The 27,490-nt window shown below is 38.9% G+C and overlaps 1 protein-coding gene across 3 annotated transcripts in view; it reads right to left on the reverse strand.

Annotated features, from left to right (window-relative positions):
* The window catches only part of EGF (epidermal growth factor), a 57,916-nt gene extending 30,929 nt beyond the window's left edge, over positions 1-26,987 (reverse strand). For 2 of the 3 annotated variants that reach the window (XM_071431756.1, XM_071431758.1), the window contains exons 1-10: positions 26,352-26,987; positions 17,201-17,332; positions 13,559-13,758; positions 12,442-12,623; positions 11,226-11,456; positions 9,480-9,682; positions 5,365-5,490; positions 4,248-4,370; positions 1,911-2,033; positions 639-764 (exon numbers count right to left, since the gene is read on the reverse strand). In XM_071431756.1, the coding sequence (XP_071287857.1) occupies positions 639-764; positions 1,911-2,033; positions 4,248-4,370; positions 5,365-5,490; positions 9,480-9,682; positions 11,226-11,456; positions 12,442-12,623; positions 13,559-13,758; positions 17,201-17,332; positions 26,352-26,478 (1,573 nt within the window). In that variant the 5' untranslated portion in view covers positions 26,479-26,987. The remainder of the gene's footprint in view (positions 1-638; positions 765-1,910; positions 2,034-4,247; positions 4,371-5,364; positions 5,491-9,479; positions 9,683-11,225; positions 11,457-12,441; positions 12,624-13,558; positions 13,759-17,200; positions 17,333-26,351) is intronic. The other variant, XM_071431757.1, reaches the window with a different exon arrangement.
* Between the last annotated feature and the right edge of the window lie 503 nt (positions 26,988-27,490).

The raw sequence follows: 27,490 nt of genomic DNA on the forward strand, positions 1-27,490 counted from the left end.
GTAGTAAAAGCAAGAAAGATACCATTCTCAAAAAAAAAAAAACAAACAAACAAAACATAGCTTTCCCCTTATTTTGAGCACAAATCAAAAGCTTTTTTTTCCTACTCTCTTTGGCAATTGCTTATACCTTGCTGATCACCAGAGTCTGCCCTTTTCTTAGAAAGAGCAGAAGGGTCTGGAATCCAAAAGTGCACATCAAACACTCAGCTTCCTGGGGCCAGAGAGGGAGAAATATCCTTATCTGGAAAGTCCTTTGCAGACTATTCCCTATCCTATTCACCAAGTGGAGAGACTTCAGCCCCAGGTCTGTAACACTGGGCAGGAACTATGCCCATATTTATGTGAAGGCACAAACCCATGTAGTGCAGGACAGGCCTCCACAGTATGGGAGCCCAGAGTGAAATGGTGAAGATGGATCACAGGTTGAACTTTCTGTGAAGGAGACAGAACCATGTACGGGTGCTTGTTCTGGTTTATTTCCAAAATAGGCTGTCTTTCCTAACAACTAATACTTCCCAAATTTCACAAAGTAACCTAAAAACAATGCAAGAAAGGGATCCCAGTTGATCCACCCTAAAGAACTCAAAAAAGGATTTACTTTTATTGGCAGAAATATGCAGGCATACCAAGACACCCACCTATAGCAGTGCAGTGCTTTCTGTCTTGCTGAAGCTTATATCCAGGAAAACAAGCACACTCCCAGGAGGATGGGCTTAAGGAAGAGCATATCTGACTGCAGCCACCATTATCTGGAGATGTACAACCTTAAACAGAGCATTTGTAAAATTTTACTGTGCCGTTCTAAAAGAAAAATAAAATACAACAAAATCAGAGGTATAAGAGAATGGTTCACTCTGCTCAGGATTTCTATAGTGCAAATCATCTCAGTGACTGGTAGATTTACCAAAAGGCCCCCTGCTGAAAGCAGAAGACTAGAGAAGTGAAAACAAATTAGTAGCAACTTGTTCCAGAGTTTTGCTGAAAACTTAGAACACAGGATGTTGTGTTGTAACACAAAGTGGGAGGGTGGGATATGTAAAGAGAGAGGATCTTTCATGTGTTTCAGGAAACTCTTCTCCCATGCAAATCTCATCCCATCTACAACAAAGTAATAAATTTTGCACTCTATTCAAAGAAACAGCAAATTAATGCAATTGTCTCCCCAGAAGTTAATTAGGCTAGGATGACAAATTGATACTTCTAAGAAAACAAACCAAGATTTCATATAAAAAGAAATCATTCTTCTGTTAATTTTTTTCTGTTATATTGTCAATACCTACATAAGCTAGCAAAACAGAAATAATGACTGAATCTATGTATAAAGTACAGTCCACGATATGAAAGGGATTAAAAGGGAAAGAGGATTTTTCACAGCATAAAGCTGTCAGTAATGGGGCTATCTTGACTAAGACTGAAAAGATGCAGTTGAGAAGTTACAGTCCCTTGAATTTGGAAAATTGCTGAAGTGGGGAATGACAGATTGAGTGTAGCAGCTTCAAGTATTCTGACTGCACAAACTCCATTTGTGGCTAAGTTGGAGTGACTCTGAACATGGGGTGCATGACATCAATAAAATTATCACCCAAGCCTTAATGTTGTATGTATATGTCCTCTCAAGTATAAATTTTAGCTGTCTCCCACAGCAAAAATCTGAGACATGCCTTGATCTGTGCTGACAACAAAAGAACTTGGCCAGCAAATATTGGATGTTGCTGCTACTAAAAATCTATTTAAAAATGAAGATGAAAGCTGCTCATGTCAGCACTCAAATCACCTTACATTCTATTATCTTGTACAATCATTTAGAGCTGTTCAAAATGAGTGTAAAACACCTTCATTCAATTCTGGCTCTTGGTGCCAAGAATAAACAGAGCCTGGCAGTGACTTCAGCTAAGAAAAATGTTCCTTACCTGTGCATGTTTTGCCATCCACTTTGAGCACAGATCCTTCTGGGCAATAGCAAACAGGGCCTTTAGATGTCTGAAGGCAGCCGTGACTACATCCAGTGTCATTACTTGTACAGGTAATAAGCTCTACAGTAATTTAAGGGGAAAAAAAATCCTAAATGATGATAAAAATTTTTACTAAGCCCCCAGTAAGAGATTTCAATACCTTCTTGAATAGCAAAAGAAGAAGAAGAAAAAAAAGTAGGGAAAATAAATATATAAATAAATATAATTGTGATGTTTAGAGTACAACACTTCTGCAATCTTTCTGTGGTTTGTTATGCTGTATTTCTGTTTTGCTTTTCCAAATTTTTTCCACACGTCCTCCTAATTACAGCCCAGGAGAAAGCCAAAATTGCCGAGTCCTGAAGCCATTGTACTTATCAGGCTTTAATTTTTCCAAAATACTCTGAGATCTGTTAGCAAAATAGAAGTTCATTTTGAAAAATTTCTTTCTTGTACTTCATCAAAAATAGATCAGGTTCTAAAAACTACAAAGAATCTATACTGAAAGAATAAGTATAAAAGACCAAGAGAATGAGGAAGAACTAATTTCCTACTACTCCAAGTATAAAAGAGCTAAGATCAATCAAAACAGGAGATGAACCTTCCAGAAACAAAACTATGTTCCTTAGTGTCAATTTTAGAAGTTATAAGGGCAAAATCACCTGAGGACTTGGCAAGAGCTTTCCTTTACTTGCTATTAGAAATATTGCAGTGCCAACGTTTTTTTTTTAGTATTTCTGTAATGCAGTTTCACAAGATGTGCTCCTTCCACCTTCTGCACTGCAGTACTCCATCTCTTTGTCCCAAGTCTAGTGCCATATGACTGGAACCAATGCAAGATTTCCACAGCTGCTTCTATGAATCAGCAGCACTCTGGCCTAAATGGTGCATAGCTCCTGCAAATATTGCTTCTGCAGGACAACTGCATTCTGGATTGGAGTGTGCCAGCTACTTCAGCACAGAGAATAGGGTCCAGAAAATTCCTTCTGACCAGAGCTTCTGGCTTTAGATGAAGAGCTTCATAAAGGACTTGGAGGACAAAGCATCAAAATCTCTGGCCAGCATTTGGACTTCTCATCTTGTGTGTGTCTCTCTCCCAGACTGCACAGTTGGTGAACATCTGCCTTGTGCTGCAGGTCACATTGTCCATCCTGCATCCCTAGCCTGTGCTAGAAAAACTTTATTTTCTATCTCATTTGAGCCACCCAAACTGCAGGCATACAGTTCAAGCTGGTCATCCAAAGCAGGATTGAGTTTCACAGTGTCTCAATGTTGTTTTGGATGCAAAATGATATCCCATCTCCCAGTAACCTCTGGCTGCAGCCCTCCCATAGTTCTTCTGCTGCAGTTGGCTGCCCTCTGCAGCTGTCACACACACCCTGGACCCCCACATTGGGTCACTGAATCTTGTTCCTGACTCCCTCTTAATAAAGAGGAAGAAGTGGCTCTTACAGAATCACAGAATATCCTGAGCTGGAAGGGATCCATGGAGATCATCGAGTCCAGCTCCTGGCCCTGCCCAGGGCTCTTGGAGTCTAAAATAGACTGACTGCTAGAGTCTGTTAGATTCTGTGGCTATATTTACTCTCCAGTAGTGATATTTAATATACCCTAGATCCTTATCCTGCCATGATCAACACAGAACTCATTGGTGTGCACTGGCACTCCTGCTTAGGCCTCATACCAATGTTTTATTTCAAATAAACAAAGTAGAGGGACCTTTTTCTATGCATAAGCTTCACTTCAAAAGTGACTGACAATATTCCAAGACCTCAAAACTTGGAAGCTTTTCACATTTTATGCTCTAGACTTACTTCAGAAAGGCTTAATTCATTTGTAGGCTGAGCATACACATTTAATTCCACTAATGTCATACATATTAGGAATGCTGTCAGCCCTGATCTGAAAATAAAATACATGATGCTGCGAGCTGCTCTTTCAGACTGGGCAAATTCCTTAGAGAGTGGGCCAAATTCAGAGACCACATTTAAAAATACATAACTGCTTATCCACCTGGAACGTGTCACTGGGCCTAATCAGAGAAGAGTTCTCTCTGGAGACTTGACTTGTTTCTTTTTTCCTCCTCTGAAGAAGTGGACACAGTTTCTCACGTGTAACTTCTGCTTCCTTGAACACGACACCTGAAATCAGTTTGCTCACTTTAAGCCGATCCTGCTTACATAACATGGGATTGGAAGCAGCAACGCAATGCACAAAACTTTCAGCAGTTCCAGTGTGAAATGAGGACTCTCTCCAACAGGATACTCCAAGTGTTTGTGTATTACAGCTCCTTACCATGGCATGTTTTCCTGTCAGGCAGCAGAACAAAGCCTCTTGGGCAGGTGCAGTAATAGGAGCCAGGGATGTTCACACAGCCTAAAGTGCAGCCGTGATTCCAGAAGCCACATTCATTAATGTCTGCAAACAAAAAAAAAAAAAAAGATAATTTGTTGTGTCAGAAAAACCTCATCAGCCAATTTTAGGGAATAGATTAATGAAACAAAGTAATAGTCTGAAAAAGTACATCCTTTTTTTTTCATTCGTTTCACAAAAATGTGTTTCTTCTAATGAACCATAAGAAAACAAGTTTGCAGACCTCATTCAAATCAGTGTTAAAAACCTTCTAGCAAAATATACTTGTGCTCTGTGTGTCCAGCATAGGTGCCTAGAGGACTACCAAAAGATGCCTTTTCATACAGATTCCAGTGCCATTTAAATCCTGTGCACATCCAAAACATGTACATTAGACACAGTCTTAAAGCAAAAGTTCTTTTTAAAAATTTGGGTTCAACATGACTTAAGTAAAAGCCTCAAAACAGAAGTGTAATAAAAGCTGAAATTCAGAAATCAAACCTGAGAATTTCCTGAGAACTGGGAGGCTGATGCTCAGGCAAGTTTGTAAATCCTGTAAGCTAGGAATTCTGATGCCATTATGTCTTATAAATGAGCTAGTCATGTAGTGAAAGAGATGCTTTAAAAAGCATTTTGTTATGTATTATTAATAGAAATTTTAGATTTATAATAAAACAATCCAGATAAAAATATTTAGAAGCATGTTAAGTATTTCTGTCTTTTTTGAAATTATACTTCAGACAGACTTCTTGTTACTGGATTATTCCATGTTTCACCTTTGGTGGTACATCCAGTTTCATCCTTCTTTTAAAATTAAATTAGCACACATCAGCATTTCTACTTGTCTGAAGCTCCTTGCCTACTCAGACTGAATAGCATCTGTGACTCTTTCATAGGTCTTGTTTTAAACTATTTCAGACTTGGAAGGACACAAAACTGAAATCCCACACTGAAATTTTTAAAAGCTCATATTAATTTTTCAAACTCAAGATACTAAGTGAAAGAACAGAAGAATTTTTTCATGTAATAGAATAAAGTGGATGAGAAATTCATGTATTACCTTCACAAAACTGTTTATTTCGACTTAAAATAAAGCCACTCGAACATTTACACCGATGAGTCCTTAAGTCTGGCCTGCAGATTCTTCTTCTGCACTTTTCTCTGTTCCAATCACAGATTCCTTTTTCTGAAAGAACAATTACAGTGTAAGTAGATTGGAGTTCTTATCATATTAAACCTCCAGTAGAAAGATGGTAAGAGATGTATTTTCTTGTCAACATCTGCTTGCTCAACCAAGCTGAGGAACTTCTTATTAATGCAAAATAACTTCATTTCTTTCCTTTGGTAAAATCAGGCAAAAAGCAGTCACTGTAAAAAAGAAAGTACTTGGAGCACTAGGAGTAGGTATGTCCAAATGATCATTTTGAGCTCTATGTCAGCACAAGCAGATTTAGAGAGAACATGAACTAAGGGATGGTTTGGTTTGGGTCCATACCTAGAGTCACTATGAAAGGGAAAATTCAAGTTTCCTATACCCCCAGTCCTGCAAGTATTATATATTACTTTGTAAAACACTCAGAAATAAGAACAACAGAGAGGGAGCACACATGCAAAAAGGAGAGAAAAGAGAGATTTTTAAGACACAGCATACAAAGACTGTTGTTGTTATTGTTGTTATTGGAGTATCATTACCACATTATTACTCATATTATTTAACAAAAAAGATAATGGGAGATTTCAATGGCCATGTGTTTCATTTGGGCAAAAGGTCCATTTGTCCCATTTCAGAGAATCTTTGTATTGGTGTGGCTCTATGAGAAATACAAGAATTATAAATGTTGAGTTCAAATTTCAGACTCAGAACCTTTCTTCAAAGGAAGAAGAAAGATATGCAGCACTCATTATTTTCTTTTTGTCTCCAAAATGGTAATTTTTGTTTGAACTGATGCTGCTGAATGTGGGTGTGCAGCCACACAAAATGCTGTCTTTGCCCTGGGCTGTGTGAGTAAGACATCAAGGGCTCGTAGAGGCAAAGAAATGAGTAATGTGACCAGCTTTCTTCTGCTGTTTCCCATTCACAATCTAAACTCCAAAAGATGGAAAACTGCATAATATTTAAGCTCCAAGTTTATTCTTCTGCCAGCCACAACAGAGAAAACATTGGCCCCTTGGTGGAAAGACAGATCACATCTATAAAATAATACATAATTTCCCAGACAGCTTGGCTACAGGCACAGACACCTTGCACATATTTGGTTAACTGGTTAAGTCTTCTCTAGCAAAGGTCATAACATTAAATCCAAAATTATGAATGGATGACTAGGTAGATATTATCTATGTTATTTAGCATGTTATCTTTCAAGAGGTTAGAATTTTGTGTGGTTTTAGGTGACCCTCTTGTTTTGTAGAATTAATTTTAAATTGGACACAGTCTTTTTCTACTGCAACTGAATTGGGAACATAAAGTAATAGAGAGTCTAATCTTCAAATAAAGAACTCATTAGAAAAAACAAAAGTGTAAGTGCATGCAACCACAAAGAAACAGAATCCACAAACAAGACCACGTTCAAGGCTGCATCATATGCTTATCATTGTTTCTGATTTTTCTCCCCATGGTTGTACCATTATTGATCTAAGTGGTCTAAAAAGACCTAAGACACCTTGGAGTTACAGAATAAATAATAGAAGCTATAGTTTTGCCATTTGGACAATCTCTGGAAGATAATAATTCTTAACTAATATTAGAACTCTATGTAGCCATAACGATACAGAAAAACCCAATCACATTTCAAAGCTTAAAGAGAATGGGGACTAAATTATGAATCACAAAGTCTATAATGTAATATTTTTCTGGAAGAACAGCATTACAAACCACTCTTACTAACTTATTTGTGTTTTGCAGGGTTTTTTCCCCTCCCATCACCTGTCTTACATGGAAATACTTATACTCAGATATTAACCTGATGCCTGTATTTTCTGTATTTCTGTAAAAAAATACAATACAATTTCTCAAAAAAAAAATTACAAGAGTACTGAATATCATTAATCTGTTAGGAAAGATATATTTTATGAGCCATTATTAAAAGTGACACACCAAAGTTGTTCTGTGGGGTTACAGCAAACCCGTAGATGAATGAATGCTCTTCTCTCTACTAATTGGCCCTGACCAATCCAAGGAAGTCATTTGAAAGAGAAATGGAAGAGGGAACCTGAGGAATTTAAGTAGCAAAGTAAATAATTCAAATGACAGTAAAAAAATCAAATCATATCAGTTGCACACTTCTCCTAAGTTCCCTTTTCATCTGAAGGAACTCACTAGTTATCTGCTTTAAAGAAGGCTTGATAATTCACAGCTGACACTACATTGCGATGTACATTTTCTTAGCTTGTACAGAGCATCCAATTAGTCTAGGTATGCTTTTATCTCCAGGTTTCTCTGTTGTAAGATCAGCTATAAATCTCATTTGAACTCCAGGCTCATTAGTCCTCCTTTCATCCCCGTTCTTGCATTGGATAAGCCAAGCAATGCACATACAAAGTCCAAAAGGTTCATCTGGATTCAGCTTCTTAAGCTTCTTTCTTTCTACTCCACCACTTCCCAGATATTTTACAAGAAGTTATTTGGAATTTTTTTTAAAAAGCCTACTGCTGACAACACTTCCTATAGTACAAAAATTTACTAAACATGTTGGAAATTTACATCCATTTGAAAACATTGGTAGGTCATATATTAATAAAACCAGAGAAAGCCCTTTTCCATGGAAAGAGAAATGCCAGAAAGCAGAATGCTCTGGTGGAAGAAGTGGAGTAAATCTTCTGAGAGAAGAATAAAGGCTAAGTGCGCACAGTCACTGAAATTAAGCTGCACATTCTTGCCTTAGTTCCTCTATGTGAGAGCACCAAATGTGTCAGTAGGAAAAAGTGCTTCCATTTGCCAGGACAACCATTTTCCCCAAAGTAAGGACAGATCAAGTATTGTCTCTGAATAGAGACTCCCTGTGCTTACAAGGGTAAGCTTGATTTCCAGGAGCACTATCTTCTGCATCTCAACACGTCTTGGCACGGCAAACAAAGCAAGTGAGGGGGAAAGTGCCTTTGAAGGTTTTGATTTTCCCACTCAGACCAGTCTTCAGAGGGCACAGACTGCATGGTACAGCTGTTGGCTGGCGTGAAGAAAGACAAAGCCTATTTTATAGTAGCTATTTAGGAATAGTTCAAAGATACATTTACAGTTTGATTTTTGTTCATATGAATTAAAACAAACACTATATTCTCCCCATGTTTTTTATACCTCTCTGAATCCATGACTGTCTTCCCTTGGGAGCTGTGCAACCATTGCTTGACACACAAATGCCTCCACACTCTTTGCTTCATTACTCTTACCCAAGCAAAACTGGTGACAAAAGCTATTCCACTAAAGCAAGAATGTTCTGCTCCCCAGAGAGTAGGGGACAAGACATTATTTCCCTGGACATCCCCCACTACTGCCTCAGCAGGAATCCCCAAGGAAGGTGAACTATTGATAGCCAATTACCTTCATTTTTGGATTCACAGTGAAAGGCAGCAAGATGACCAACTCACACTGTGGGCTGCAATCGGTATCACTTAAAGAGGCAGGAGTCTCTTATCCTATAGTTGTTATAGCAGCTTCAAGACTGTCTAAGATCTGCTGAATTTTAATTGAATCATTTCACTGTGATGAGTGAGCAAAGCTGAGACATCCATTTGTAGAACATAATGTGTGCTTAAAATCCTTCGCTGCCATAATAGTCAGAGTTGTTTAGGTGTGCTTTAGACTAAAACTTCCAGAATGAAGCAGACATTTGGTGAGGATAATGTAGACAGAGGGTTAAAAATCTGTGTGCTTTGTGCATTTAGCAGGAAAGCATAAAAATGTCTTTGTGTAAAGAAAGGCAAGAGAATGAGAAAGTCACATTTATTTGCATGTGTGTATACATTAATGAAACAAGCAGTTCATGCTTGGCATGCTTCTACCCTGATACTCAGCTGGAGCTGCACACACCAAGTGGAACTGTGGACCACTGAAGTGGAAAAAAAAAACTTTTTCCTTCATTTCACTGAGGCCTGGAATTGTGCCAAAGACAATTCTTACTGCAGAGAATCAGAATGTATGGCATTATTATTCTCACGCATAGCAGCATTACATTTACTTACCCAAATCCTGAGAAGCAATCCTTGCACCTGGCTGCTTAAATGGATGTACTATTTTTATCTCCACTGGTGGGAAAAATGATGGTTTCAGGCTAATTGTGACTACAACATTTCCAGTATATTTGTTGGCTCTCCATATCATGCCAGACTTCAAGTCTGAGTAGTACAGGTGCTCAGCAAAGAGAGACATACCAAGCAATTGGTGTCTACAAGAGAAGATAGCAAAGTGGCACATTACATGATTCCTATATATTTACTCAGTCAAACATTTCAGTCAGGTTCACCTAAAAAATTACCTTTTTTAAAATATTGTATATATATATATATATACACACACACACACTATAGTATCTTCTATATATGAGAATCAGAGAATCAGAAGAGGTGCAGAGACATTCCCAAAATAATTCAGCACTCATAATCCTGCTAATTTGCAAGAAATAGACACGAAATGGATAACCTGCATTTCTCACAGGTTTAATGATCTATTGGTCGGGACTGACTTAAATGGGAGAGAAATTCTAGGTGTGACCCTGCTTCTGGTGAATCCAGCAACCAAAATGGAAACTTGGTCTGTTCAAGAATGTAGGTCAGATAAGTTCCACTGTTTCCCAATATCCAGTGCCTGCTCTGACAATTCTGTCTGAGGATATCAGGGTGGAGATGGAGTGGCAGGAGTAAGGCACTCCTAAAACCCATCTTCTGCTGCTTCTCCTATCTCAGGAATGTAGTTTCCATTCTCTGGTCAGTTGTAGCAGCTAGCAGAAATCACAAAAGGGCCAAGTTTTAAATAAGAGAGAAATCAGAAAAATACTGGAAAAGGTATTTTTGTCTTCTGCTTTCCAGGAAAACATATTCCAGGTGGAAAAGAGAATCCAGATCCAGAATCCAGATCATCCAGGCAAAATTAATACTCCAGTGAACAACAACCAACACAATGGAGAAAGGGGAAAAAAGTAAGGAAAAATCCAAACTGACTGCTGGCATTGCTGGGAGAAGCCAACTTTGTGTTCATCACATGAAAATGGTGGACCACATATTTAAATAAGCAGACTAGCAAAACTGATTTTTTCTCTACTGTCGGAAATCCCTTTTCCACACCTGGAGACCCAAGCATACTGAAAGACTCTGTGGTGACAGCCTTTTCCTGATCCCCTCAGTGGCCACCACTGGCACCTGAACCCCTGCACAGCATGAAGACCAGAAGGACATGGGTCTAAGAGCCCCCTCACTGGGCTCAGCACTGGCACTGGGGCAGGACAATTCTCTTGCACAGCACAGTTTTCACCACATCTGCTGAGAGCCTGAGCACAGGGCCAAGCCTCCCCAGGCAGCAGCAAAGGAGGACAACAGGCTTAGATGAGGATGGAGTTCAGTCTCCTGAGCACAGCTCAGACACCTGAGATCACCCACTGTGACCTTGGATAAATCATTTAATCTCTCCTTTCAGCTCCTCTCTCTGCAGAAAAAGGCCACTAATAAATACTCAGAGAGGATTTCTAAGGATTAATTAGTTATCATTTGCTGAAAGCTTGGAAGATGGAGAGTGCTGAGTGGCAATTATTATCCTTATAACAGCGACATTTTTCCATTTTCCTATCATTAATGTTACATTTACAGTCACAGGCCATCTGCATTATACTTTATACTCCTCATGTTTTGAACTGACCCAATAAAAGGGAGGATGAGGAAGCTTAATTGCATCCCTGAAATAAATGTTTTATTTCTGACAAGCTGAGGAAAACTCACCGGGCAGAATTTCTGAGGAAACGAACAGCTCCACCTTCATAGTCACATGATCCAATGTGGGAAATCTCTTTTCCGTGGTCATGTTGGATCCAGTAGAGCCTTGTGTCAACCAAATCTAGTGAGATGGCCTTTATTTTTTCTGTAGTTTTCAAAATATTTATCATATCACTTCCACTGAGGGACGCTCGGTGTATGCTGGAAACTGTACCATCTGAAGACAAGAATAACAGCCTGCAGGCAAGAGAGGCATGTTCAAAAAATAAAACAAAACAAAATACCCCGCAACAAACAAACCCTACATTTTCAAAATAAATCACATCACAGCTACACACTCTTTATTAAATTATTTACTTGCTCCCGTATACAGAGTTTCTCAGTGTGGTACTAGAGCGACGAGTACTGCTGGAGGTACTAGAAACTAGTATTACTACAGGTAGTAGCAATTTCCCTCAAGTAGGTCAAGCAGGAATCAGCCCAGCTTAACCACAAGGCACTATTGTCTGTCTCTCTCTACTTTGTTCAGACATGCTGTCAAGGAAACTGGAATTACTTCTCAAATCTATGGGGAGCTCCTGCAAATTTGAGGGAAGGCAGGTCTGATGTCCAGGCCCTAAATCCCACAGAGATGGCAAGATTTCAAAGAGTATTAGCAATGCTACTATCATCAGAAAATTGGTTTATGTACAAGCAGCAGCAGTGGACTCAGAACCAATATTTGGAGATGCTAATAAAAAAGGGAAACAGCAGCAAACTGTCAGTTTTGACTTTTTCTTTTTTTTTTTTTTTTTCAGAAAATATACCAATTTTTGTTCTAAGTGTGCTGGGTCTGGAGCACAAGTGACTCCCAGCATTTGCAGGCATCATTCCCTTTGCTTCTCCAATACTGCTTTCCTACCCAGAAACTTTGCTGAAAGAGGGTAGATTGAGATTGGATATTAGGAAGAAATTCTTTACTGTGAGGGTGGTGAGGCACAGGAATAGGTTGTCCAGAGAAGCTGTAGATGCCCCCACCCCTGGATCTGTTCAAGGCAGGTCAGATGGGACTTTGTGCAACCTGGTCTAGTAGAAGGTGTCCCTGTCCCTGCTGATTGGGTTGGAACTAAATGACCTTTAATGCCTCTTCTAGCCCATTTCTATGATTCCATGAAACCACAGTCGTAGTAGTTTGCATATTTGGAGTCCATTTCAATGAAATTACTGATGCCTTTAAAATTACCTTTGCTCAGCATCAACGGTAATCCTTGTGGGACGACCAACAGCTCTCAGAAGGACTCGGCGTTTCTTCCCATTCATGTCGGTTGCTTCTATGGTTCCTTTCTGCCTGTTGGCCCAGAGAATGTCTTGATTTATCCAGTCAATAGCAAATCCTGAAATGCCTTTGTCTATGTAACACAGTCTCTGTAAACAAGAAAAAATGAGTTGACAAGAGGAATCCTAATGACTACTCTAAACTTGGCTTTTATTACAGGGAATAGAAGACCCAGCTGAAACTTTCCCGTTCATTCCTTTGCCTGCTTCATTTTCTTTCAGACATGTAGCTATTTCTCTTTCTTTTTCTTTCATGACTTTCATTTAGTCTTTGTGCTTACACGTACCCCCTCTGAACTGAGTGACTCCCTGCAAAAGGAGAAACTGTTCTGCACAGGAAATTATCTGGATTAATATTTAGCTACAACTTTTCGATTTGGCACACTATGAAGCATCCAGGCCTGTACTGTTACAGATGGAAGTTTCCTAACACAGTGCTGCTGGACCTAGATGCCTTAAAATCAGTGAAAATGTATGAGTGAAAACTCCACAGAGGTAAATGATACTGGCAATCTCTCTCAAACAAAAGAAAACTCTCACAGCAATAAAGTTCAGCCTGTCTGCCCTTCCTAATCAGCCAGACGCAATGAACTACACTGGTTTTTTCTGAACGAAGAATAAAGTGCTAACAGCATTTATGCAACCATAGAAACCAATAAAAGGTTTGAGAAAAAATGAGTAGGAATTCAAGGACATTCTTCTCATAGCATTTGTGTCAGCTTGTGTTACAATAATCTTGAAGACAACGTTGTAATGCCAGAGAATAATCTATAACTGATAGAAGCATTAAAGTCTACAAAGCCTTAATTTGTTTGAATTCCCTCTCCTGCATTCACCTGATCCTGTATGTACTGAATGTGAATGCCAGTAAAACAGCCTGGGCTCAGGGTCAGAACCATTACAAGAACAAAAGCAAAGTGCTAATTGATGAACAGTAAAGGAAGAACTGTACCCAAGGAGTAGGTGGTTTCCACAGAGGGGTTTACACATTAACTGTGAGAATTCCAAAGAACTGATTACTTTACCTCTCGTTTTGTGCCATTTAGATTAATTCTTTGAAGTAGTCGCCTTTCAGAGTCTACCCAATACACTTTCTCTTCTATATAATGAAAATCCATAAGTGTTGATGGACCAGTATCAGAAACCAATCTTTCATGATTTGTCCCTTCAGTGTCAATTCTAAAGATGGCATCTCCGTGGCTAAAAAGCAGGAATGGTGCTGGGTCTGGTGTGGAGAAAACAAAATGAGACCAATAATTGATAATCATAGTAATTTTGCTGCATTAAATTCTCATCAGTTGCATACTAGTCAAAGAGAAAGTTCAAGATTCAGAAGTCTCATTTCTTAATAGCAACTTTCTAGGTGTATCACAGAAAACCAGTTATATATAAATGGAATGGTCCTTTCACATTTGATGCTGAAAATTATGGCAAAAATCTGAGTTAGGAAACTGAAATGACAGTGGTTGTTACCACATATCCCAAACCACTACAGCCCAGTCAGAGGTCAGAACAACTGCTGCATGCTTGCCAACTGAGGTTGAAAGAAGTTTGCCATGGATGTGCCTCCAAGCTGAAGATCACTGCAAATTATTGTGCTATAGCAAGAATTTATCACAGAGAGGTAGCCTGGAACCTTCCTTTAACTATCAAAAAAGGGAAATTGAAGATCCCAAGACAGGAAAAATGAAGATACTGGAGACTGAGGAGGTTTCTTGTGCTCTAGAAGGCTGAAGGAAAACAAAAACCTGTACTTAAAACTCTGACAGCTCAAAAGCAACAACTTCCAGACAAAATCTCTATTTGTAACGAGCAAAGGGTAAGAATATAACAGTAACTTTACATAAAATATGTTAAAATGAATGGCGCTCCAATTATGCCCCATACTCCAGAAAACTAATTAAGGCTGAAAGTGATGAGCAGCTAGGATGATTCCAGTTTAAGGTTGCCTTGATGCAACCTTAAAACAAGGTATGGAAGTACAACTAGTATGGCAAAATAATTTGGGTTCATCCAGTTTTATTAAGTCCTCTTTGTTATTTTTAGGGTGTCACTGTAGAGTACAATTAAGATTGCACGAGGAACCTTGAGTACAATTAGGAACCCTATTGTTCAAGGAACCCTAACTACCTTTCCAAACCACAAGGGTTTTCATTTAGGCTGTCTGTCAAGTGCATATAGGAAAGCAGTTCTTCTGTAACCAACATAATTTAACTTTCATTTTGAAAATAAACATGGGTATGTTGTTTGCTTTTTGGTTTGTTATATATAACAACTTATTTGTGGGCATCAAGTCTATTCTTTAATTTAATTTTAAACTAAAAAAAATGTACAGAACATAAATCCCACTGTGTTAGTAAGCTTGGAATTTCAGAACATGGTTGCCTGAAACAACAGATCCTGGCATACAAGTAGTACTCAAACCAACTGACTTTAAAATGTAATTTTTTATATAGATCCAACAGGATGACAGCTTTCAAGCCTGTGTAATCAATTGCTGAATTATTCTACAATGAAAAAGCAACTTTCCATTCATTGGGAATAGATGCCATCAAAGATGCACTACCACCAGTTTTCTTACACATATACCTTTGAAAATTAAACTGGTTTTATTGACAAGGTTCACTTCTTTTTTTAACTAAATATCTTTACTATTAGAATGAAAACTGAGACTTTAATCTCAACAAAAAGCTCTTCTACAAAATTGAGACAGATGCTTCACCTTCATAGTTGCAAGGTTGTTTAATTCTCCTTTCAAAGCGGAGGAATGAGTCAAATTTTGATTTCTCCAAGTGAAGAAAGTTCTGATGAGCACCCAAGATGTAATTTTGTCTTGCTCACATGGAAGAAGGTCAGTACACTCTTTCTATGTTAGCAGAATATTTTGTATCTCATATTTTAAAGCTATCACCTAATTATAACAGCTGCTTACAGGATTTTAATTACTCCCTTTTCCTGCTGCTACTTGAACTGCGCAACCCCATACAACAATGAACTTGCTTCATGTGAGTGTTAAATGAACATTGAAGAGTGGCCAGGCTGATTTATCTAAGGGATTTGACAGCTACTGCCTTCAGTCTTGCCAATTAGTTGACCAAGAATATTTATACACTTTGTTTTTCTCCTTTCCACTCTCTGAACTCCCTACCAGGTACCTGTGAATGAGGGCTCTAAATGGAACAAGAACTGAACAAAGCCAACTTTTGCTACAGAGGCACCAGTCAGATTTATGACTCAATTTTATCAGAGGTTTAATTACCAGGTAAACCATATCTGCACCAAAGATCTTCCTGCCTTTATAACATGAGGGTATTTCATCTCGTGTATCCCCCACGGAAGGGTTTATACCTGACTTAAGGGTTCCTTATCCATCACAGGAGCTCTGTCACTTTCTGCGGTTACTATAAATGTTAGTAATAAAATGTTAAAAAGTTTAAGTATTCCAATATGAAGGAAAGATTGTTCTTTGAAGGATACCTGTGCACAAATATCACTGGGAAACAACATGTTGGTTTTCACTTCAGTTCAGGAGTGGAGAGTTTGCAGAGGAACTATGGATGTTTAGGCAGGACCACAAAAAATCCAGTTTGGGTCTTTGTGAGTTACATGTTGCCAATAACTCTGATGATTCTAGGGCCTCTATTCTAAAATAATTGTGTTAATGACAGTTTGGGAGATCTACAGAAAAATTTTGGTTATGTTCATGGTCCCAAAATCTACACACACAGGGACTCAAGTACAGCTCCCACTTCTTAGGTCAGAAACGTGCCTTGTCACATCCCATCTCTGCATTAGCAAGATAAATACTAGCCAAAAAATCCTAGCCAAAAAATTGAAAACTTGAGGTCCTGGATCAGAAGGGAGCTATGGTGTATCCCAAGCAGGAACCAAAGCCAAGCATTCAGGAAGTCAAAGTGGAGAGGTAAGAGATGAACTTCAGAGCACTCCCACCTCAAACTCTAGATGCAATATAGGATTAAGCTAATCAATAAAATCCAACTCTTTTTTTTTTTCCTGGGTAGCATCAGTTGAGGACAAAATGAGGTTTAATCAAAGGCTGTAACTGCGAATATTTTCCTCTTAGAAGAGCTAAAAGCTTTTAAATTTAAATGCACCTCCTGCATTTAAAAATCAATTTATACACTCATGTCAGAGGAAGGGAGAGAAATAACTCACAGTGGCACTTGTGTTTTAATGGATGAAAACCAATGGATGAAAGCAAAAATAAGGGCTTCCTGCTTCTGATCTTACAGCACTGTCCCTAGAACCTAAACATACTGGGAAGACACCAAGGCCAGCAGACTGAAAGCAGCCAAGGTAGCAGAATCTTGTGCACTGCCATGTCTTCTTGGAAGTAAGGATGGGATAAGAGAGTTTACAGTTTTAAACTGGCAGAGAGGGAAAATAGGAAGTAATTTTTAAGTTTAGTGGGTTTTTTTCATATGTTCATTCATCTTTCTACTACCATAGTTTACATTCTTCACCATCATTCTTCTGTGGCACCCATTTTTGGCCTTGCCTCTTACCCACACAGTAACAGGGTTTTTGTCAGCAAACCAGAGAACCCCAGTCACTGACCAGTAGGGACCAGCAGGCCTGGTTCACTTTGAAAAGAAATGCTAACTGAATCTCTAAAGCCCGTTTTCAGTCATCAGAAATGTTCTTACCATTCACATAGCAAGACTGCTTGTCAATATCCAAGGAGTAGCCAGGCAAACAGGAGCAGATGTACGACCCTGGAATATTGATACAGGTTTGGCCACAGGTTCCCAAACCACCTTCAAGGCACTCATCAATATCTGAAATAGGTATTTGAAAAAGATCAGGAAAATTCAGCTAGCAAAAGCAGCAAATAACAAGGAGAATGAATACCTTTGACAAACTTATCTAATAATAAATTGTCACAAAATTTAATATCTCATCATTAAAAAATTAAATGAGGATGACTATGTATTCCTTCATGCATTGGTTTTAGAGTTATGGGGGGATAATTTGTCATTGTCACATTAACAGTGATTTTGCAGGGTGTTGGGTTTTTATTTTGGGTTTTTTGATTGCCAAGGGAAATTACCCCTTTCTCTCATGTCTGGGCACTGGTCTCTAATTGCTCAAACACAGGGAACAGACTTGTCTTGATTTGTGTTTTTATTTGCTATGCAAATGCAGCTTGCAGCTGCTTGCTTCTGTCTTTATCCTTTTTCCAACAGTAATAATTTTGCCAACAAATTAACAGATTTTGCAAAACAGCAAAGCAGAAAACAGATTGTCACAGCACCGAGGTCAACACTGAGCTCATTTTTGTTTGAGTCAAATCTCAAACAGACACACAAAGTACTAAAATTCCCACTGTATTCTGACAGAAACAAGCCCAACCAAGGCACTGAGCAAATTAATTAGAAACTAGGCTTTTAACTGGTAGGTTAGGCTAGAAGGTTTAGGAATTGAAAGACATTTGAAGTATTTATGGTGTTTTGTCAGGGCTTGAGGAAGTGACTATTAATTAAGTCCCAAACAAAGGAATCTGCTTAAAAAAATAAGTCTACCACTGAGGACTGTAGTTTATACTAAGGGGGAGAGAAATTTGCAGTACCATGGATAATTGTCCCACAAAATTGAGATAAATTTTAGTTCCTGCTGAAAACCAAAACATCTGATATTAACTTCCCGAGGTACTTGACATCACACAGTACCGTATGCTGCTATATTTCTTGTATATTTTCCTTCTTCAACTACTGTGTGATGGTTGTTCTAAGGAGTAGCTTTTTTCTTGCCCATGAGACTCAGCACATGCAGGAATGAAGGAATCAACACATTTTGTTTTAAAGAGATACATTTGAATAAGTCACTAAGGGATGTGGATTCACAACAAACTAGGTCTGTGTGTGTTATGTGAGAATTCCCTTAGTTTAAAGAACAGCACCTTGACTACAAGGGACAGCAATTTAACCAACTCACTAAAGACTTTGAAAGAAACTTTCTCAGCAACTCAGGGAGACCTAAGCAAGCATGTGGTTCTGCAAACCAGTCTCCTTTACTGCTTTAAGAAACTATGCTTAGAAAGAAGAGTTCCAAGGGGTTTCAAAGTACCAAAGGTGTTCAAAAAGAATGTCAATGCTTTTCAGCCACCTAATGTGTCTGTACCAACTAGGGAAGGCTTCCATATTGTTTACAGAGTTTTCCCACAAGTTCATGCTCCAAACAGTAGCTGAAGTAATTTGACAATGTATGAAATGTAATCAGAGCACATGCAACTGATTCTTGTTTGATTAGAAAGATAAAGCAGAAGCATTTTCAGCAATGTAATTCCATAAAGTACTCTAATTCCACCCCACAATTTTCTCCAAACAATCAGCTTTCAGGAGCATATTTTCCCACAAGTACTAGGATTGTACATTCCATTCTCCACAGCATTAAAAGAGAAACTCTTCCAAATCCCCTCTAGGAAGGTTTGATGGGCTTAGAAGTGTGTTAATGTGCTACAGACACCATGGGCTCCAGGTCACCTCTAAAACAAGATACTCCTGGCAAACACTGCCTGGATGCCACTGACACTAAAGGGCTCTTTGATGGCCCAAGGGGAAGGGCTGTGATGACCTCAGCTCCTTGTCCAGCTGCTGTCAGAGTTAGACATAAACACTGTTTGCCACTCCCGCCCTGATGCACTGGTTATTAAATCAAGTAATTGGCTGACTAAGCTGGACACTTGACCTGATCCAGCCACCAGCACCACAGCAGGTGTGAGAATGTGTTGATAATGTAGTTTAGGTCTGTCAATATACTTTTATGACAGTAATAGCTTGCTAAATGAGCCTGAAGTTATTTCTCTGTGGAAATCACAAGTATGGGTGAAAAACACAGCTGTGTAGATATAGGATTACTAAAGAGAGAGGTTTTTTGATTAAGCAACACGAAGCACTGATGAGCTATTATTCAATCACAATAAAGAGCACATTAACTAAGAGTAAAAAATTTAGGCCTGGCCTAGAGATTGCATCTGAAAGACTGCTTTCTCTGAGAAGGATTTGTGTTCATACTGAACACAAAGCTAACTTCTTAGCATGTTACTGGGCAAGAAAATTCAAATCACAACACAAATAAACACGGGAGAAATTAATGACTATGAGCACAACAAATGCTTTTCTATATGGCAGTGGTCAGACTATATTGGAATGCTGTTTGTATTTCTCAGATAAAGGTTGTTAAAGGATCATGAAAAATTAGAAAGTGTATTTCTAATAGGACAACAAGGATAGAAAGCCTGATTTGAAGGTAAAGAAAAGTGCCTTTCTATGAGAAATTCAAGAGCTCAGAATGCTTAAATTATCAGAAAGAAGCTTGGAAGAAGGATTAAGCACCACAAATTAATACCTTCACAAAGAAAATGTAGTAGATTTTCTAAAAGACACTATAATCTTTTTCAGGAACAATTTAACAAGCAGTAATAGCTGAGAACTAAAGCCAGGGAATTCAAATTCAGATATTAAATTCACATTTTAACAGGAAGGGTGAATCACTAAGGGAACTAGTTACCAGGGAAAACCCTGAAGGCAGTGAATATTCTAAAGTCAAGGTCAGACTGGGAAGACATGCTTTTCCAAATACAGGTTACTGAGCAACAGACAAAGGTAAAAGGACAATGACCCTTTATTTCCAGGGGGGATTCTCCGGGTTTATATGAGTATACAAAACTGACTGTCCAAGAACGAGAACACTGATTGGTCAGGCTGCAGGAATTTACACTCTTTTCTCAGTAAAAGTACTTTAAGAGAAGATTTCATTGATGTCCATTTTCACCACCACCAAAATTCACACAGTAAAAGCAAATCCCATACATACTGAATACTGAAAAGCAAGCCATGGCTCCAGCTGAAGACTGGCTTTCAAGGAAGGAGAGGTGCCCAATAACAGAGCAGGGGCCCAGAGGCACAGGCAGCTCATCCACTGGACAGTGGCCTTCCAGTGGTGAGCAGGAAGAGCCAAGAGACACAGTGTTATTGTGAAACAGGCCACAACACTGTGAATGTTTGGCTTTTATGGCTTTAACAATGGAAGAGGATCCTATGCTTATCACCCTCTTTTCATTGTTTAAAGTACAAAAAAAAAAATCCTGGCAAAACACCCAAATCGAACCGACCAATCAAGCAATCAAACCACCAACCCCAAAGTAAAATAGACCAAAAAAGGCTGGTTTTTAAGGTTTAGGAGAACTCAGTCAGAAAACCATCCATCAGGTGTAACTAGCAGTGCCTTCATCTGCACTTTTAGTGCCAAAGGAAAGCATGGATTTGCATCCTGTTGAAGCTGTTTTACGTGTCCTGGCAACCACATCCCCCAGTGGGAACTTTACCCTGTGAAAGAAATCGGCTTAGTGAACACAAAAGCTGTCTGCAGTGCCCTGACAGCCAGCCCTGAAAGGAAGAATGAGGTTCTGCTTAGTTCTCAAAGACTTCTTTATGCAAAAAATGCCTTGAGAATCAGCAAAAACGATGAATCATGTCATCACGATGTTGGCAGCTCTCAAAGACTTTGCATACAAATATACTACTTTATTGAGAGTCCTGAGAAAGGCTCTGCTTGCAGAAGGTTGAAGCATTAGTATGCCTGGCAAGGACACAGAGAAACCACAGTGAGCCAGAACTTGAATTTGATTATGGCCCCAAATTCATACATTATATACATAAAGTATACGTGCAGATACATACACTCAAATAACCTCATGCAAATCTAGTTCCTGGAGAGTTGGACTCGTGATTCATTCAATCAGCTGGGTCCAACCACCACCATAATCTTTTCAACAAGGCTTAACATGAAATTTCATCTGGGTGACAAAGAAAGGAACCCATCATTTTTATCTACTGTGTTTAAAGCATCCAGCTCAAAGAACAGAAGATAGCTAGAAATGGAAGAAGACACTCCAGCTATCAGCAGCTCAAAATGAAACAGATGATGCACAGTTCAGTATATTTTATCTCCAATTTTAAATGAGGCCTAAAATACAACCTGATCACTGACAAATTTTGAGAGGGTAGAGGTTGTGAAATGCTCATGTACCATGGTTAGAAATACAATATGAACACATTGAGGGCATTACAACTCCTGGTGTCTTCCAGGCCAGCGATGATCATGTCACAGATATGACACCAAGTGAGAACATATGATTTATCGAGTATAAAATCAAATCAAATTTAGAATTTAAATACAATTTAGAAAAGAGTTGCAGACATCTTGTAGAGAAAGGACAAAAAGATCCCCAGGAACAACAGGAACTCTTTTTTTTCCCTTTCTGTACTCCAATCTCAAGTGTTTGCTCACTAGAATGGAAAAAAAATTCTACCCTTGAAATCAATTTTATGTGAAATAAAGTCTATGTGTAAATTAGTAGCTACAAAACAGACCTCTACTTCCAGGATCATGCAACTTCCAACATATTATTGCTGGCTTGCCTTTCAAAGTTGGAGGCCATGAGGCATCATCAAATACTGTCTTCCAGCTCCCTTTACAATCAGATTTCAAATTAGGTACTAAAAAGTAGTCAGGGTTTTTTTAGAACAGAATACAAAATTAGTAACTGCTATTTTACAATGAGTTTTTTAATATTATTTACTGGCTCAGGAGTCTGCCCCTTAGCTCTCTTTAGTATTGGGCATCATGTGATGGGTGATGCCATTTCTGTCTTTTCTTGTAACATATTTGCCTCCTTCCTATTTTGATCCAAGTTTTCATAGCTGGGGATAGTATTTCTCCACATTCAGCTGGATCCAGCTGAATGTGAATCTTCTCATGAATTGGTCTGTGGTTCAGACCCATGTTCAAGAATTCCTGACTACTATTTGGTAAAAATATTTACAAGCTCCTTTTTCCACATCAGTATAATAAGAAGTAAGCTAGCTGGAAAACAGCTACTGAAAACAAGGAAAAAACACAACTCCACTGCAGCTCTTCTGAAATACAGAGGGAAGTACAGGCATCTTATTAGGTTTATTCCTGTCATGACAGGGGTAGGGAGCGGTTGCCCATTTCATTGGCTCTTACTGCTCCTTATGAGATGCTTGCAAAGAAAGAAAGGAGAGTTAAAAAGGTTTTGGCATTTCATATTTCTCAGAATATACACAAGAAGTTTTAACAGTATGTCTTTAGAAGTATGGAGTAAAGTGAAGACAGGATTTAGACAATTAAGGGGAATTTAAAGATGTAAATCAAAGACTAATAACTTGATGTTCCTCATCTCAGTGGTAAGAGAGAGGTGAACAGGAAGAAAGAAAAGAGTAAAGCTTGACACACAGAAGGAAGCATGTGACCAAAAGAGCTGACCTACATAGCTGCAGTTGTCACCTTCTAATTGCAGGCTGTAGCTCTGTAGGGATGAGCAGCAAGTTAGCCCTGTAGAAGTGACAAGGGCTCAGCAGTTAATGTCAGAAATGTCTTAAACTCAGATGTGCTGAGTTTAAGAACCTATGATCAGTCAAAACTTCAATGATATGGGTCTTGTTTTGCCTTCTTCCAAGACTTTTTTACAATACTGTTTGGTATCTTAAAAATTATTATCTTTCTTCATTTTTCAAACTTACATAGTATTTAAAGTCAGCCCTGAAACCAAAGTACACTTCCAGTCTTGCAGTATCCAGAAGATAATATATTTACCTAGGGTAGCCAAGACTAACAGACATTAATATCTACTCTAGAATTGATAATTCAAGAGGCTACTCTAGGGACTTCTTCAGACAGACATGGAAAACTTTTTCAGTCTTGAGTAGGGAAAGCATCTATGCACCATGAGAGAATAAAAAATACTGTTGTTAACGTGGTGTTTCAGGAGGGCACAAGGCAACTGATTCCAGCAGGTGTAGGCCCATCCTCTGGTACACGGTGTTAAGCTTACATTGTCAAATATGTTACAAATCAAAGCCCTCCTGGGACCAACTATGCATGCGGTTTTTTCTTTGTAGCAATAATAGCTCCTCTGTAGGCCAGACTATTTTTTTTCAGAGGTAGAAGGTTCTATGTTTCCACTGGGGTCTACAAAACAGGAGTTATTGAAGGTGACTGATCCTCATAGCATGTTAAAATAAGCTATTAATTCAAGATGGCGTGTCAAAAATTGCAGAAGTGCTTCCAATTCTACCATAACTTGTCAATTTATTGATGCATTCATTCATCAGACTAGTTTAGCTCTGACCTTGTGATCTCTTCTCCCATACCTTTTTTCCTATAAGCCTTGCTGTTTTGGGACTAACAGTGCCTCAGAAAGGTCCCTTCTCTCTTGTCATTACAAGTCAGGATTCAAATAATCTCTCTTAAAATAACTCCAAAATTATGTGAGACATTTGGCGTTAGATTTCATTATACTTCCACAGGATGAGGAGGTCTTTGATCTTTGAATATCTATAGAAATTAAAGGAACTAATTAAGGAGTGAGCTATTTAGCAATGTAAGAAGATGACCTAGGCCTTCGTCTTAAGCCGCAGTGTGGAAACCAGATCTAGAAAAGCCTACACACATTCCGGCATGTATCACTTGTGGCAGCTCACTAACAAAGAGCAGACACCTTCTCAATTCAGGGGAATCCTTATGGCTGGCAGGTTGCCACCACAGCCTCAGATGATGAAGAACATTTTGCAGTCGGTGTATCTATTACAGCTCGTCAAGAATGGTGGCCAAGCCACGATTCAGCTTGCTGTCATTGTTCACAGTGCAGTGGTATGGTCACATCTCCCACTCACCACTTTTATCCCCAGTATTACCTTCAAAGCCTGCCTCCAGCTTCCTGCCACTTGCTTCCACTGCACCCTCTGTCTCACATCATTACTGAACTAGAACATCACACATCCGGTCTTCTGCTCAGAGCACCAGTTGTCCAGGACACAGAGGAAAGAGAAAGGGAAATCCCTTACACCAAAGCATCCTGCAGTCTTACATTTCATGTCAAAATTTCACCTTTGCTTGGTCCCCTGTAATCCAGTGGCCTGTAATTGAAAAATTACCATAATGCTTCTCATTTTTCGCTTACTCTGTGTCACATGGAATTGCTCAGAGTATGTCACAGTAACACCAACTCTTATGCAGGAGATTTCTTCTGCTGATATTTCTTGAAGAATTTGCTGAGCTACCAGCCAATCTGTTTCAGTGCTTTATCTAGAGTTCTTCATTCATACAGCAGCTAATTTTCAACAGAAGAGACTTTATGCAGAGCTGGTTATGTCTTCATTAATGGAAGAGCATTATGCATCAATGTGCAAAATATGTCCACTGGGAAAAAAAAAGCCTTTGCAGCCTTTTGCATATTAATATTTAGAGTGGTGTTTTTAACTCATTGAACAGTAGCCAAGCAATTCCCTTCATCTCAGTAGGATTCTCCCATTATACACAAGCTCTTAACTGGGAAACCCAGTAATGCAGAAGCCATAGCTAATGGACATCCTAAAGGGCTCTTGGAAGCTAAGTACATGCTAGCAAATGGTATGGATCTATAGGAAAGGCTGTGTAAACAGCAACAGCTGCTAAGGATATGGCACACCCACTGCATGTATCTCAGCCTGAACTTACAGAGACCCAGGCCTAGGCTGGTCCCATGGACCAAATGGCCACCAACAGCAAAAAGAGGGAAGATGATCCCTACAGGGACACCCTCTGGTTCAAGTTTGCCTAAAGGGAGTCCAGTCTGTGCACTTTGAGAGTGCTTTTCAACATGAAGCAAACGTAGTAAGAGGTGGCAATATGGAGCTTAATTTCAGAAGTGTACTTTTCCTTTGAACTGAAGCATCAGGGTAGGAGCACTCTAGGTGTGTTTGGCTCTTAGATAAACCTTCAGTCAGGTTTACAATTTGTACACAAAAAATGCCCAGCTCCCCCCCCCCCCCCCCCCCCTCAATTTGACAGCATTTAACATGCAGGCTTCTATTTTGTGCTTACGAGATGATATTTCTTGGCAGAAAGCACAGAGGAAGCACCTGTTACTGGATCACTAGAATCATGACAAGAACTGAGTCAGAGCCTCTGAAGCCCAAGGAATCTAAGGCAAAAGCATTAACTCCAAGTATCAGGAGCTGCTTGAATCCTATCAGAGCATTTCCTCATCTCCTAACTGCAAAGCTCACAACTTCATTGGTTCTGGATTTCTTGAAAAAATTGGACCTCAGGGTAGCAGGGGAGGGAGAAGGGTTCTGTCATCCTTTGTCTTACACTTTGTAAAGAATTGGAACCTGCATTTTATGTGCTCCAAATCACTGGAGATGATTACAGGAATGTTGGAGTTGCACATTTCTCCCAGAGCTCTCTACCACAGTATTAAGCAACCTGCTATTCATGTATTGTATGAGATGCATTATTAGCATGAGCATACAGACCTATATGTAACAATAAGCATAGAAAAAATAGCTTTTTAAGTTATCTAGCCCACATCTAAATGCATACTAATACATAATCATTAAAACACTCTTCATATATGTATACAGAAATAAAAAATACACCTATACCCAAACTTTTCATTTATTGAAGCATGAATACATGCATGCTCATGTACTGAAACTATGGAGACACTAAAGCTATGGTAGAGAACAGTTCATATCTCTTAATGATCATATGAAAACCTATTCTGCTTTCTGATAGTTAAACAAACAGACAAGTGCTGATTTCTGAAAGAAAAAAAAAAAAACAAGAGTTCTATTCATTTTGAAATGCAACAGATATTGAGAAACTGATTTTTCAGTTCTGCCAGTACAATACACAAGCAATCTGTAAAAAAACTTTTTGAAAATTATAAAGCCAAATTAAGAGAATATAAATGCAGTTTTCTTCATCTGGAAATGTTCAGCAACTTACCTACACAAGCAGAGTTTTCAGGCTTTAATCTGTATCCATTAGGACAGTTCCAGTGCTGCAGAGCTGAGAGGCTTACAAAACCAATTTTAAAAACCACTGGCAAAAAAGCAACAAGGAAGAGAAACATAATCTTGAGGGGTTTTTTGAGCTGTCACTAGAGAAAAACTAGCTTGTATTCAGTCATATCCAGGACAAGATGAGCATGTGTAATTCCAAAAGTTTTCTGCAATCTGTCACTTTAGACTCAGACATCTTATCACAATTTCAAGTTTTATCTTTGCCTTGCTTTTCTTGTCACTTTAGACCTTACTGTGTCTGACTACAACCTTGAAGAAATTCCTGGGAGATTTCTTCCCCACACACATCAGGGCTTTTTTCTCTCGCTCTTTCGTTTCTTTTTTTTCTCTTTTGGAAGCCAAGTATGAAATGCCTGACACTCTTGCCACAAATTTAACACAGCTCAAAAGCCATGCTCGCAAGGATCACTTCAAATTTCCTTGCAACGAGGCTGCTGTTTAAATCTTTAAAGCAGAGAATTCAGAAAGCTCTTCAGCACAGGTCTCAGTGGAGTGCAGGGAGCGAAATCCCCAGGTACCGTCCTTCTCCGACACGCAGTTGTTTTTTACATCCAGACTTGGATGGACTCCTCTTTTCTTTTTAAAGCGCTGCTTGCCCCACCTCTTCTCTTTTTAGTACCACTTGAGTGAACCCTGTGTTTGCACATAGTAATGTGGTCAGTTCCTTACTACAGGGAACTGAGCCAGCATGCAGATATCCAGCCACCCATAATAAATACAGTCTCTTTAGAAAAGCAACGCCTCCTGCTTGAGAAGTACCTGCAGCTTGCCAGCTAAGTTTTTTCCACAGAGGTTGTAGGCAAATTTATTCAATTCCTGTTCATTCTCAATTAGTTGCATTCCTCTTAATATCATCCTGTGTTTTACCACCAAAAACAAATTTTGTCATCAGAAAATTTCATGCAAAAATCAGGGGAAAAAAAATCCCTCTGGTTTCTCTGATATATTTTTACTGGAAATCCAAATCAGCTTAAGGTCAAGATCCAGGGTATGTGTGTGTAAGTTTGGACTGAAACTCTCTCTATCAGGTCTGAATTTGGCCCTTATGCATTTCCAGAAGAA

The sequence above is a fragment of the Agelaius tricolor genome, unplaced genomic scaffold (genome assembly GCF_023055355.1).
Source record: "Agelaius tricolor isolate 1412-34295 unplaced genomic scaffold, bAgeTri1.0.p SCAF_8, whole genome shotgun sequence".
Classification (NCBI taxonomy): Eukaryota; Metazoa; Chordata; class Aves; order Passeriformes; family Icteridae; genus Agelaius; species Agelaius tricolor.